The 10,061-nt window shown below is 41.9% G+C and overlaps 1 protein-coding gene and 16 non-coding genes across 18 annotated transcripts in view; 9 read left to right on the forward strand and 8 right to left on the reverse strand.

The window, feature by feature from the left end:
- The window catches only part of LOC137291494 (poly [ADP-ribose] polymerase tankyrase-like), a 47,979-nt gene extending 45,756 nt beyond the window's left edge, over positions 1-2,223 (forward strand). For both annotated transcript variants that reach the window (XM_067822852.1, XM_067822853.1), the window contains exon 51: positions 423-2,223. In XM_067822852.1, coding sequence (XP_067678953.1) covers positions 423-562 — 140 coding nt within the window. In that variant the 3' untranslated portion in view covers positions 563-2,223. The remainder of the gene's footprint in view (positions 1-422) is intronic.
- A 67-nt stretch (positions 2,224-2,290) lies between these two features.
- On the reverse strand, positions 2,291-2,414 carry Trnal-caa (transfer RNA leucine (anticodon CAA)). The gene is made up of 2 exons: positions 2,377-2,414; positions 2,291-2,336 (listed from the first exon to the last, which is right to left on the reverse strand). It is a non-coding gene; the product is annotated as a tRNA-Leu (tRNA).
- Positions 2,415-2,964: 550 nt separating this feature from the next.
- Trnay-gua (transfer RNA tyrosine (anticodon GUA)) lies at positions 2,965-3,057 on the forward strand. The gene is made up of 2 exons: positions 2,965-3,001; positions 3,022-3,057. It is a non-coding gene; the product is annotated as a tRNA-Tyr (tRNA).
- Positions 3,058-3,285: 228 nt separating this feature from the next.
- On the reverse strand, positions 3,286-3,409 carry Trnal-caa (transfer RNA leucine (anticodon CAA)). The gene is made up of 2 exons: positions 3,372-3,409; positions 3,286-3,331 (listed from the first exon to the last, which is right to left on the reverse strand). It is a non-coding gene; the product is annotated as a tRNA-Leu (tRNA).
- A 546-nt stretch (positions 3,410-3,955) lies between these two features.
- Trnay-gua (transfer RNA tyrosine (anticodon GUA)) lies at positions 3,956-4,048 on the forward strand. The gene is made up of 2 exons: positions 3,956-3,992; positions 4,013-4,048. It is a non-coding gene; the product is annotated as a tRNA-Tyr (tRNA).
- Positions 4,049-4,277: 229 nt separating this feature from the next.
- Trnal-caa (transfer RNA leucine (anticodon CAA)) lies at positions 4,278-4,401 on the reverse strand. Its single transcript has 2 exons — positions 4,364-4,401; positions 4,278-4,323 (listed from the first exon to the last, which is right to left on the reverse strand). It is a non-coding gene; the product is annotated as a tRNA-Leu (tRNA).
- A 550-nt stretch (positions 4,402-4,951) lies between these two features.
- Trnay-gua (transfer RNA tyrosine (anticodon GUA)) lies at positions 4,952-5,044 on the forward strand. The gene is made up of 2 exons: positions 4,952-4,988; positions 5,009-5,044. It is a non-coding gene; the product is annotated as a tRNA-Tyr (tRNA).
- Positions 5,045-5,272: 228 nt separating this feature from the next.
- On the reverse strand, positions 5,273-5,396 carry Trnal-caa (transfer RNA leucine (anticodon CAA)). Its single transcript has 2 exons — positions 5,359-5,396; positions 5,273-5,318 (listed from the first exon to the last, which is right to left on the reverse strand). It is a non-coding gene; the product is annotated as a tRNA-Leu (tRNA).
- Positions 5,397-5,942: 546 nt separating this feature from the next.
- Trnay-gua (transfer RNA tyrosine (anticodon GUA)) lies at positions 5,943-6,035 on the forward strand. The gene is made up of 2 exons: positions 5,943-5,979; positions 6,000-6,035. It is a non-coding gene; the product is annotated as a tRNA-Tyr (tRNA).
- A 229-nt stretch (positions 6,036-6,264) lies between these two features.
- Trnal-caa (transfer RNA leucine (anticodon CAA)) lies at positions 6,265-6,388 on the reverse strand. Its single transcript has 2 exons — positions 6,351-6,388; positions 6,265-6,310 (listed from the first exon to the last, which is right to left on the reverse strand). It is a non-coding gene; the product is annotated as a tRNA-Leu (tRNA).
- A 550-nt stretch (positions 6,389-6,938) lies between these two features.
- On the forward strand, positions 6,939-7,031 carry Trnay-gua (transfer RNA tyrosine (anticodon GUA)). Its single transcript has 2 exons — positions 6,939-6,975; positions 6,996-7,031. It is a non-coding gene; the product is annotated as a tRNA-Tyr (tRNA).
- A 228-nt stretch (positions 7,032-7,259) lies between these two features.
- Positions 7,260-7,383, reverse strand: Trnal-caa (transfer RNA leucine (anticodon CAA)). Its single transcript has 2 exons — positions 7,346-7,383; positions 7,260-7,305 (listed from the first exon to the last, which is right to left on the reverse strand). It is a non-coding gene; the product is annotated as a tRNA-Leu (tRNA).
- A 546-nt stretch (positions 7,384-7,929) lies between these two features.
- Trnay-gua (transfer RNA tyrosine (anticodon GUA)) lies at positions 7,930-8,022 on the forward strand. The gene is made up of 2 exons: positions 7,930-7,966; positions 7,987-8,022. It is a non-coding gene; the product is annotated as a tRNA-Tyr (tRNA).
- A 229-nt stretch (positions 8,023-8,251) lies between these two features.
- Positions 8,252-8,375, reverse strand: Trnal-caa (transfer RNA leucine (anticodon CAA)). Its single transcript has 2 exons — positions 8,338-8,375; positions 8,252-8,297 (listed from the first exon to the last, which is right to left on the reverse strand). It is a non-coding gene; the product is annotated as a tRNA-Leu (tRNA).
- A 550-nt stretch (positions 8,376-8,925) lies between these two features.
- Trnay-gua (transfer RNA tyrosine (anticodon GUA)) lies at positions 8,926-9,018 on the forward strand. Its single transcript has 2 exons — positions 8,926-8,962; positions 8,983-9,018. It is a non-coding gene; the product is annotated as a tRNA-Tyr (tRNA).
- Positions 9,019-9,246: 228 nt separating this feature from the next.
- On the reverse strand, positions 9,247-9,370 carry Trnal-caa (transfer RNA leucine (anticodon CAA)). Its single transcript has 2 exons — positions 9,333-9,370; positions 9,247-9,292 (listed from the first exon to the last, which is right to left on the reverse strand). It is a non-coding gene; the product is annotated as a tRNA-Leu (tRNA).
- Positions 9,371-9,916: 546 nt separating this feature from the next.
- On the forward strand, positions 9,917-10,009 carry Trnay-gua (transfer RNA tyrosine (anticodon GUA)). Its single transcript has 2 exons — positions 9,917-9,953; positions 9,974-10,009. It is a non-coding gene; the product is annotated as a tRNA-Tyr (tRNA).
- Positions 10,010-10,061: the final 52 nt, after the last annotated feature.

Here is a 10,061-nt window from a genome sequence, read left to right on the forward strand (position 1 = left end):
TATGTTTAAACCTGTATATATATATATATATATATATATATATATATATATATATATATATATATATATATATATATATATATATATATATATATATATAACATATAAGTTAACATATGTATCCACTAAATGAATATGTTTATCCAGATGCTATGTATTATCATAGAAAACCAGAGAATATCTTTTATGTCTAAAATACGGGAACAATCAAATTCAGACAAACGTTTCCTGTATCACAAAGTCTGTAAAATGAACCGGTCGCTAAAAAACGAAATTTCAAACTTCATTATGACAGCTTTGTTGAATGTATTCACGGACCCGGAAAATATTTTACTCCATGGAAATCAAATCCAAGAAATTTCTTTCCCGATATTTCTTTTTGGGGGATGTTTGGTAAAACGTGTGTTTCTAAAATCTTTCAGGGTATGTGATTCCACTTGGTGAGGCGACTAAGAACTCTACCCACAACAATCAGAATGTCCATAACTACCACAATGAATTTGTGGTGTTCGATAAGGGCCAGGCGTGCCTACGTTACCTCATTCAGTGGAGAAGGAAGTAGACTCGCATTTCAATACGAGGGTATTGAGATTTTGGATAACAACATGTGACACAATATCAGTTATCAAGCTCCTGGTCCAAAATTCGACCCTAACATCATTACACAATGCCCAGGACACTACGATCAAAGGAATTCCCAACATGGTGATCATCTTATTCCGTGACACAACAACGTTATAGCACAATCCTCATTGTAGGCAGTTGACGCTTTGGCCATCATCCATGTATTCTGTCCAAAATACTGGTCTGTGATGTAAATGGTTGTGAAAATGTGTTTTCTCATGATTGATATGTTTTACTCATTGGTATTTGAAATCATGACATTTGACGTGGAGCATATTGGACGCCCACTGGATGTGAAAACTTGGCACAAGCAGAGCGTATGGGATACCCACTGGATATGAGAACATGTCACATGTAGAGCACATCGGACACCCATTTAATATGAAGGCATGATGCATGGGGAGCATGGTTGTCATTTTTTCTGTTTTCCAGTTATACATTTCTCAACTGACTGTATCTCAAGATTTGAGCGTGTTTGGAATGAAAAGAAAATAATGTCATATAGATAATAATATCAGATAGGTTCTGCCTTGTAAAATGTTTGTAAGTAGTGGTATTTCCATGATGTATCATTCGTGGACACATATTTGTGGTCATCCATTCCGAAAATGATGACGACATTTTCTTGTATTAAGAGATACTGTGTTAAGATTGGTAGTCTGCATGTTAGAGTTTGATACGGTAATGAGAATTAAGTGATAATCATTGTGATCGACAATGTGTCATGGTACATACTTAACATATTTAGTGAACATACCTCTGTTATTTTATTACGCCTCCGTGTTGTTGTGTAGAGTTACAATACAACTGGTTAAGATGTCATTATTTCTGTTGATTAATGATATTCCAAGTAGGATCCTCCAGAAGGTCAGGTCCTGGTGGATGTAGATAGTTCCTTCGTGAGATTATAACAAGCCACTACAGATACAAGTTCTGATGGACATGTTTTACAGAAGGTAAAATCTGAAACGGTTATACATCTGCAAACGTGATTGTCTTGGTGAGTGAAAGGAAACACCCAAGCAAATGGTTAACAAGGTATGATTGTTTTAATACCAAAATGGTGCCCTCGTAATGTATGTCTTTATTTCACTTTGCTAAATGCATACCAAAGAACCTATCTATCTGTCTGTCTTCTGTATGTATCTATGTGTGTGTGAGTGTGTGTGTGTGTGCGCGTGTGTAAGTGTTGGAGGATCACTGTCGCACATGTTTAAGAAATAGTTCATGGAAAACCAATACTTTACATATTGTTCATATATTGTGGGTTACATATATATGTGTCTTTTATTATCATTACATTATCGTTCTCACTGAACTTTTATTGTTGATATAATTCCATGCTTTTTTATAAAAACACTTTATCTGTTTCGTAAGCCATTTAAGTATAGTGATTGAAATTGACATTTGTTTATTGTTCGAATCCGGCTCGCAGGACAACTTTTTGCTATTAATAACCACATTTAAAAGGACCAATATCCTTTCAGTTTTGTTCATGCCACTCTTAACGCTTTAAGATATTTAAGATAGATGAAGCAGAATGCAATCAAAGCCTAAATAATGCACTAAAGGAAATAAATGTCTGCAATTTACCCTAAAGAGCCCCAAATGTTAGTCTGATTCCTGACTTCCGAAAAGGGCTTGATTGGAGGGAGGAAAAAAAGTGTGTCAGGAGTGGGATTTGAACCCACGCCCACATTCGTGGACCAGAACACCCGTACCTCCACTAGGGTAGAAGGTCTGATGCAATACCTTGAATCTGGCGCCTTAGACCGCTCGGCCATCCTGACAACGATGTCAAAAGTGATATCTTTACGCTTTTGAAGTCACACATGTATTCCTTACCATTGAATCGATGTTGATACACCCAACAAGTCTGCATGCATTCTGGACAGTTTTAGAGTTACTATTTTCATTCATCTGTGTTCTTGCCTCCTCAAAGCTTCTTATACTCAACACAAGTGATGTAATGGATCGACTCTTCTTGTAACTCTCAATTATGACGAGGTTTGGACTTGCTTAGTAGTCTGCACACATGTCAGCGAATGCTAATGCGGACCATTCATGTTTTTCTCTTAGAAATCAGCCTGTTTGTGAGGATTCGACTCCTTACTAAAAGATTCCGTAATCGCCTGGCATATGTCATGCAACTAATCGAACTGGAGACTGGTGTTAGGAGACATGTGTGGCTCAGAGGTTGAAATGAGTCTACACATCTTTTCGGCAGATTGCTACCCACAACACACTGTCAGCAAGGAGGAAGTGTTTGAGCAGTCAAGCGAGGAAGGCCCTATTGATTAGAAAGAGAGGCGTCTTTTCAAACGACCTGAAGTATCAAGGCCCGTGATAGCTCAGTTGGTAGAGCGGAGGACTGTAGTGGCAAAGCTGTAATTGGCAATCCTTAGGTCGCTGGTTCGAATCCGGCTCGCGGGACAACTTTTTGCTATTAATAACCACATTTAAAAGGACCAATATCCTTTCAGTTTTGTTCATGCCACTCTTGACGCTTTAAGATATTTAAGATAGATGAAGCAGAATGCAATCTAAGCCTAAATAATGCACTAAAGGAAATAAATGTCTGCAATTTACCCTAAAGAGCCCCAAATGCTAGTCTGATTCCTGACTTCCGGAAAGGGCTTGATTGGAGGGAGGAAAAAAGTGTGTCAGGAGTGGGATTTGAACCCACGCCCACATTCGTGGACCAGAACACCCGTACCTCCACTAGGGGAGAAGGTCTGATGCAATACCTTGAGTCTGGCGCCTTAGACCGCTCGGCCATCCTGACAACGATGTCAAAAGGGATGTCTTTACGCTTTTGAAGTCACACATGTATTCCTTACCATTGAATCGATGTTGATACACCCAACAAGTCTGCATGCATTCTGGAGAGTTTTAGAGTTACTATTTTCATTCATCTGTGTTCTTGCCTCCTCAAAGCTTCTTATATTCAACACAAGTGATGTAATGGATCGACTTTTCTTGTAACTCTCAATTATGACGAGGTTTGGACTTGCTTAGTAGTCTGCACACATGTCAGCGAATGCTAATGCGGACCATTCATGTTTTTCTCTTAGAAATCAGCCTGTTTGTGAGGATTCGACTCCTTACTAAAAGATTCCGTAATCACCTGGCATATGTCAACTAATCGAACTGGAGACTGGTGTTAGGAGACATGTGTGGCTCAGAGGTTGAAATGAGTCTACACATCTTTTCGGCAGATTGCTACCCACAACACACTGTCAGCAAGGAGGAAGTGTTTGAGCAGTCAAGCGAGGAAGGCCCTATTGATTAGAAAGAGAGGCGTCTTTTCAAACGACCTGAAGTATCAAGGCCCGTGATAGCTGAGTTGGTAGAGCGGAGGACTGTAGTGGCAAAGCTGTAATTGGCAATCCTTAGGTCGCTGGTTCGAATCCGGCTCGCGGGACAACTTTTTGCTATTAATAACCACATTTAAAAGGACCAATATCCTTTCAGTTTTGTTCATGCCACTCTTGACGCTTTCAGATATTTAAGATAGATGAAGCAGAATGCAATCTAAGCCTAAATAATGCACTAAAGGAAATAAATGTCTGCAATTTACCCTAAAGAGCCCCAAATGTTAGTCTGATTCCTGACTTCCGAAAAGGGCTTGATTGGAGGGAGGAAAAAAAGTGTGTCAGGAGTGGGATTTGAACCCACGCCCACATTCGTGGACCAGAACACCCGTACCCCCACTAGGGTAGAAGGTCTGATGCAATACCTTGAGTCTGGCGCCTTAGACCGCTCGGCCATCCTGACAACGATGTCAAAAGTGATATCTTTACGCTTTTGAAGTCACACATGTATTCCTTACCATTGAATCGATGTTGATACACCCAACAAGTCTGCATGCATTCTGGACAGTTTTAGAGTTACTATTTTCATTCATCTGTGTTCTTGCCTCCTCAAAGCTTCTTATATTCAACACAAGTGATGTAATGGATCGACTCTTCTTGTAACTCTCAATTATGACGAGGTTTGGACTTGCTTAGTAGTCTGCACACATGTCAGCGAATGCTAATGCGGACCATTCATGTTTTTCTCTTAGAAATCAGCCTGTTTGTGAGGATTCGACTCCTTACTAAAAGATTCCGTAATCGCCTGGCATATGTCATGCAACTAATCGAACTGGAGACTGGTGTTAGGAGACATGTGTGGCTCAGAGGTTGAAATGAGTCTACACATCTTTTCGGCAGATTGCTACCCACAACACACTGTCAGCAAGGAGGAAGTGTTTGAGCAGTCAAGCGAGGAAGGCCCTATTGATTAGAAAGAGAGGCGTCTTTTCAAACGACCTGAAGTATCAAGGCCCGTGATAGCTGAGTTGGTAGAGCGGAGGACTGTAGTGGCAAAGCTGTAATTGGCAATCCTTAGGTCGCTGGTTCGAATCCGGCTCGCGGGACAACTTTTTGCTATTAATAACCACATTTAAAAGGACCAATATCCTTTCAGTTTTGTTCATGCCACTCTTGACGCTTTAAGATATTTAAGATAGATGAAGCAGAATGCAATCTAAGCCTAAATAATGCACTAAAGGAAATAAATGTCTGCAATTTACCCTAAAGAGCCCCAAATGCTAGTCTGATTCCTGACTTCCGGAAAGGGCTTGATTGGAGGGAGGAAAAAAGTGTGTCAGGAGTGGGATTTGAACCCACGCCCACATTCGTGGACCAGAACACCCGTACCTCCACTAGGGGAGAAGGTCTGATGCAATACCTTGAGTCTGGCGCCTTAGACCGCTCGGCCATCCTGACAACGATGTCAAAAGGGATGTCTTTACGCTTTTGAAGTCACACATGTATTCCTTACCATTGAATCGATGTTGATACACCCAACAAGTCTGCATGCATTCTGGAGAGTTTTAGAGTTACTATTTTCATTCATCTGTGTTCTTGCCTCCTCAAAGCTTCTTATATTCAACACAAGTGATGTAATGGATCGACTTTTCTTGTAACTCTCAATTATGACGAGGTTTGGACTTGCTTAGTAGTCTGCACACATGTCAGCGAATGCTAATGCGGACCATTCATGTTTTTCTCTTAGAAATCAGCCTGTTTGTGAGGATTCGACTCCTTACTAAAAGATTCCGTAATCACCTGGCATATGTCAACTAATCGAACTGGAGACTGGTGTTAGGAGACATGTGTGGCTCAGAGGTTGAAATGAGTCTACACATCTTTTCGGCAGATTGCTACCCACAACACACTGTCAGCAAGGAGGAAGTGTTTGAGCAGTCAAGCGAGGAAGGCCCTATTGATTAGAAAGAGAGGCGTCTTTTCAAACGACCTGAAGTATCAAGGCCCGTGATAGCTCAGTTGGTAGAGCGGAGGACTGTAGTGGCAAAGCTGTAATTGGCAATCCTTAGGTCGCTGGTTCGAATCCGGCTCGCGGGACAACTTTTTGCTATTAATAACCACATTTAAAAGGACCAATATCCTTTCAGTTTTGTTCATGCCACTCTTGACGCTTTCAGATATTTAAGATAGATGAAGCAGAATGCAATCTAAGCCTAAATAATGCACTAAAGGAAATAAATGTCTGCAATTTACCCTAAAGAGCCCCAAATGTTAGTCTGATTCCTGACTTCCGAAAAGGGCTTGATTGGAGGGAGGAAAAAAAGTGTGTCAGGAGTGGGATTTGAACCCACGCCCACATTCGTGGACCAGAACACCCGTACCCCCACTAGGGTAGAAGGTCTGATGCAATACCTTGAGTCTGGCGCCTTAGACCGCTCGGCCATCCTGACAACGATGTCAAAAGTGATATCTTTACGCTTTTGAAGTCACACATGTATTCCTTACCATTGAATCGATGTTGATACACCCAACAAGTCTGCATGCATTCTGGACAGTTTTAGAGTTACTATTTTCATTCATCTGTGTTCTTGCCTCCTCAAAGCTTCTTATATTCAACACAAGTGATGTAATGGATCGACTCTTCTTGTAACTCTCAATTATGACGAGGTTTGGACTTGCTTAGTAGTCTGCACACATGTCAGCGAATGCTAATGCGGACCATTCATGTTTTTCTCTTAGAAATCAGCCCGTTTGTGAGGATTCGACTCCTTACTAAAAGATTCCGTAATCGCCTGGCATATGTCATGCAACTAATCGAACTGGAGACTGGTGTTAGGAGACATGTGTGGCTCAGAGGTTGAAATGAGTCTACACATCTTTTCGGCAGATTGCTACCCACAACACACTGTCAGCAAGGAGGAAGTGTTTGAGCAGTCAAGCGAGGAAGGCCCTATTGATTAGAAAGAGAGGCGTCTTTTCAAACGACCTGAAGTATCAAGGCCCGTGATAGCTCAGTTGGTAGAGCGGAGGACTGTAGTGGCAAAGCTGTAATTGGCAATCCTTAGGTCGCTGGTTCGAATCCGGCTCGCGGGACAACTTTTTGCTATTAATAACCACATTTAAAAGGACCAATATCCTTTCAGTTTTGTTCATGCCACTCTTGACGCTTTAAGATATTTAAGATAGATGAAGCAGAATGCAATCTAAGCCTAAATAATGCACTAAAGGAAATAAATGTCTGCAATTTACCCTAAAGAGCCCCAAATGCTAGTCTGATTCCTGACTTCCGGAAAGGGCTTGATTGGAGGGAGGAAAAAAGTGTGTCAGGAGTGGGATTTGAACCCACGCCCACATTCGTGGACCAGAACACCCGTACCTCCACTAGGGGAGAAGGTCTGATGCAATACCTTGAGTCTGGCGCCTTAGACCGCTCGGCCATCCTGACAACGATGTCAAAAGGGATGTCTTTACGCTTTTGAAGTCACACATGTATTCCTTACCATTGAATCGATGTTGATACACCCAACAAGTCTGCATGCATTCTGGAGAGTTTTAGAGTTACTATTTTCATTCATCTGTGTTCTTGCCTCCTCAAAGCTTCTTATATTCAACACAAGTGATGTAATGGATCGACTTTTCTTGTAACTCTCAATTATGACGAGGTTTGGACTTGCTTAGTAGTCTGCACACATGTCAGCGAATGCTAATGCGGACCATTCATGTTTTTCTCTTAGAAATCAGCCTGTTTGTGAGGATTCGACTCCTTACTAAAAGATTCCGTAATCACCTGGCATATGTCAACTAATCGAACTGGAGACTGGTGTTAGGAGACATGTGTGGCTCAGAGGTTGAAATGAGTCTACACATCTTTTCGGCAGATTGCTACCCACAACACACTGTCAGCAAGGAGGAAGTGTTTGAGCAGTCAAGCGAGGAAGGCCCTATTGATTAGAAAGAGAGGCGTCTTTTCAAACGACCTGAAGTATCAAGGCCCGTGATAGCTCAGTTGGTAGAGCGGAGGACTGTAGTGGCAAAGCTGTAATTGGCAATCCTTAGGTCGCTGGTTCGAATCCGGCTCGCGGGACAACTTTTTGCTATTAATAACCACATTTAAAAGGACCAATATCCTTTCAGTTTTGTTCATGCCACTCTTGACGCTTTCAGATATTTAAGATAGATGAAGCAGAATGCAATCTAAGCCTAAATAATGCACTAAAGGAAATAAATGTCTGCAATTTACCCTAAAGAGCCCCAAATGTTAGTCTGATTCCTGACTTCCGAAAAGGGCTTGATTGGAGGGAGGAAAAAAAGTGTGTCAGGAGTGGGATTTGAACCCACGCCCACATTCGTGGACCAGAACACCCGTACCCCCACTAGGGTAGAAGGTCTGATGCAATACCTTGAGTCTGGCGCCTTAGACCGCTCGGCCATCCTGACAACGATGTCAAAAGTGATATCTTTACGCTTTTGAAGTCACACATGTATTCCTTACCATTGAATCGATGTTGATACACCCAACAAGTCTGCATGCATTCTGGACAGTTTTAGAGTTACTATTTTCATTCATCTGTGTTCTTGCCTCCTCAAAGCTTCTTATATTCAACACAAGTGATGTAATGGATCGACTCTTCTTGTAACTCTCAATTATGACGAGGTTTGGACTTGCTTAGTAGTCTGCACACATGTCAGCGAATGCTAATGCGGACCATTCATGTTTTTCTCTTAGAAATCAGCCCGTTTGTGAGGATTCGACTCCTTACTAAAAGATTCCGTAATCGCCTGGCATATGTCATGCAACTAATCGAACTGGAGACTGGTGTTAGGAGACATGTGTGGCTCAGAGGTTGAAATGAGTCTACACATCTTTTCGGCAGATTGCTACCCACAACACACTGTCAGCAAGGAGGAAGTGTTTGAGCAGTCAAGCGAGGAAGGCCCTATTGATTAGAAAGAGAGGCGTCTTTTCAAACGACCTGAAGTATCAAGGCCCGTGATAGCTCAGTTGGTAGAGCGGAGGACTGTAGTGGCAAAGCTGTAATTGGCAATCCTTAGGTCGCTGGTTCGAATCCGGCTCGCGGGACAACTTTTTGCTATTAATAACCACATTTAAAAGGACCAATATCCTTTCAGTTTTGTTCATGCCACTCTTGACGCTTTAAGATATTTAAGATAGATGAAGCAGAATGCAATCTAAGCCTAAATAATGCACTAAAGGAAATAAATGTCTGCAATTTACCCTAAAGAGCCCCAAATGCTAGTCTGATTCCTGACTTCCGGAAAGGGCTTGATTGGAGGGAGGAAAAAAGTGTGTCAGGAGTGGGATTTGAACCCACGCCCACATTCGTGGACCAGAACACCCGTACCTCCACTAGGGGAGAAGGTCTGATGCAATACCTTGAGTCTGGCGCCTTAGACCGCTCGGCCATCCTGACAACGATGTCAAAAGGGATGTCTTTACGCTTTTGAAGTCACACATGTATTCCTTACCATTGAATCGATGTTGATACACCCAACAAGTCTGCATGCATTCTGGAGAGTTTTAGAGTTACTATTTTCATTCATCTGTGTTCTTGCCTCCTCAAAGCTTCTTATATTCAACACAAGTGATGTAATGGATCGACTTTTCTTGTAACTCTCAATTATGACGAGGTTTGGACTTGCTTAGTAGTCTGCACACATGTCAGCGAATGCTAATGCGGACCATTCATGTTTTTCTCTTAGAAATCAGCCTGTTTGTGAGGATTCGACTCCTTACTAAAAGATTCCGTAATCACCTGGCATATGTCAACTAATCGAACTGGAGACTGGTGTTAGGAGACATGTGTGGCTCAGAGGTTGAAATGAGTCTACACATCTTTTCGGCAGATTGCTACCCACAACACACTGTCAGCAAGGAGGAAGTGTTTGAGCAGTCAAGCGAGGAAGGCCCTATTGATTAGAAAGAGAGGCGTCTTTTCAAACGACCTGAAGTATCAAGGCCCGTGATAGCTCAGTTGGTAGAGCGGAGGACTGTAGTGGCAAAGCTGTAATTGGCAATCCTTAGGTCGCTGGTTCGAATCCGGCTCGCGGGACAACTTTTTGCTATTAATAACCACATTTAAAAGGACCAATATCCTTTCAGTT

The sequence above is a fragment of the Haliotis asinina genome, chromosome 7, assembly GCF_037392515.1.
Source record: "Haliotis asinina isolate JCU_RB_2024 chromosome 7, JCU_Hal_asi_v2, whole genome shotgun sequence".
Taxonomy (NCBI): domain Eukaryota; kingdom Metazoa; phylum Mollusca; class Gastropoda; order Lepetellida; family Haliotidae; genus Haliotis; species Haliotis asinina.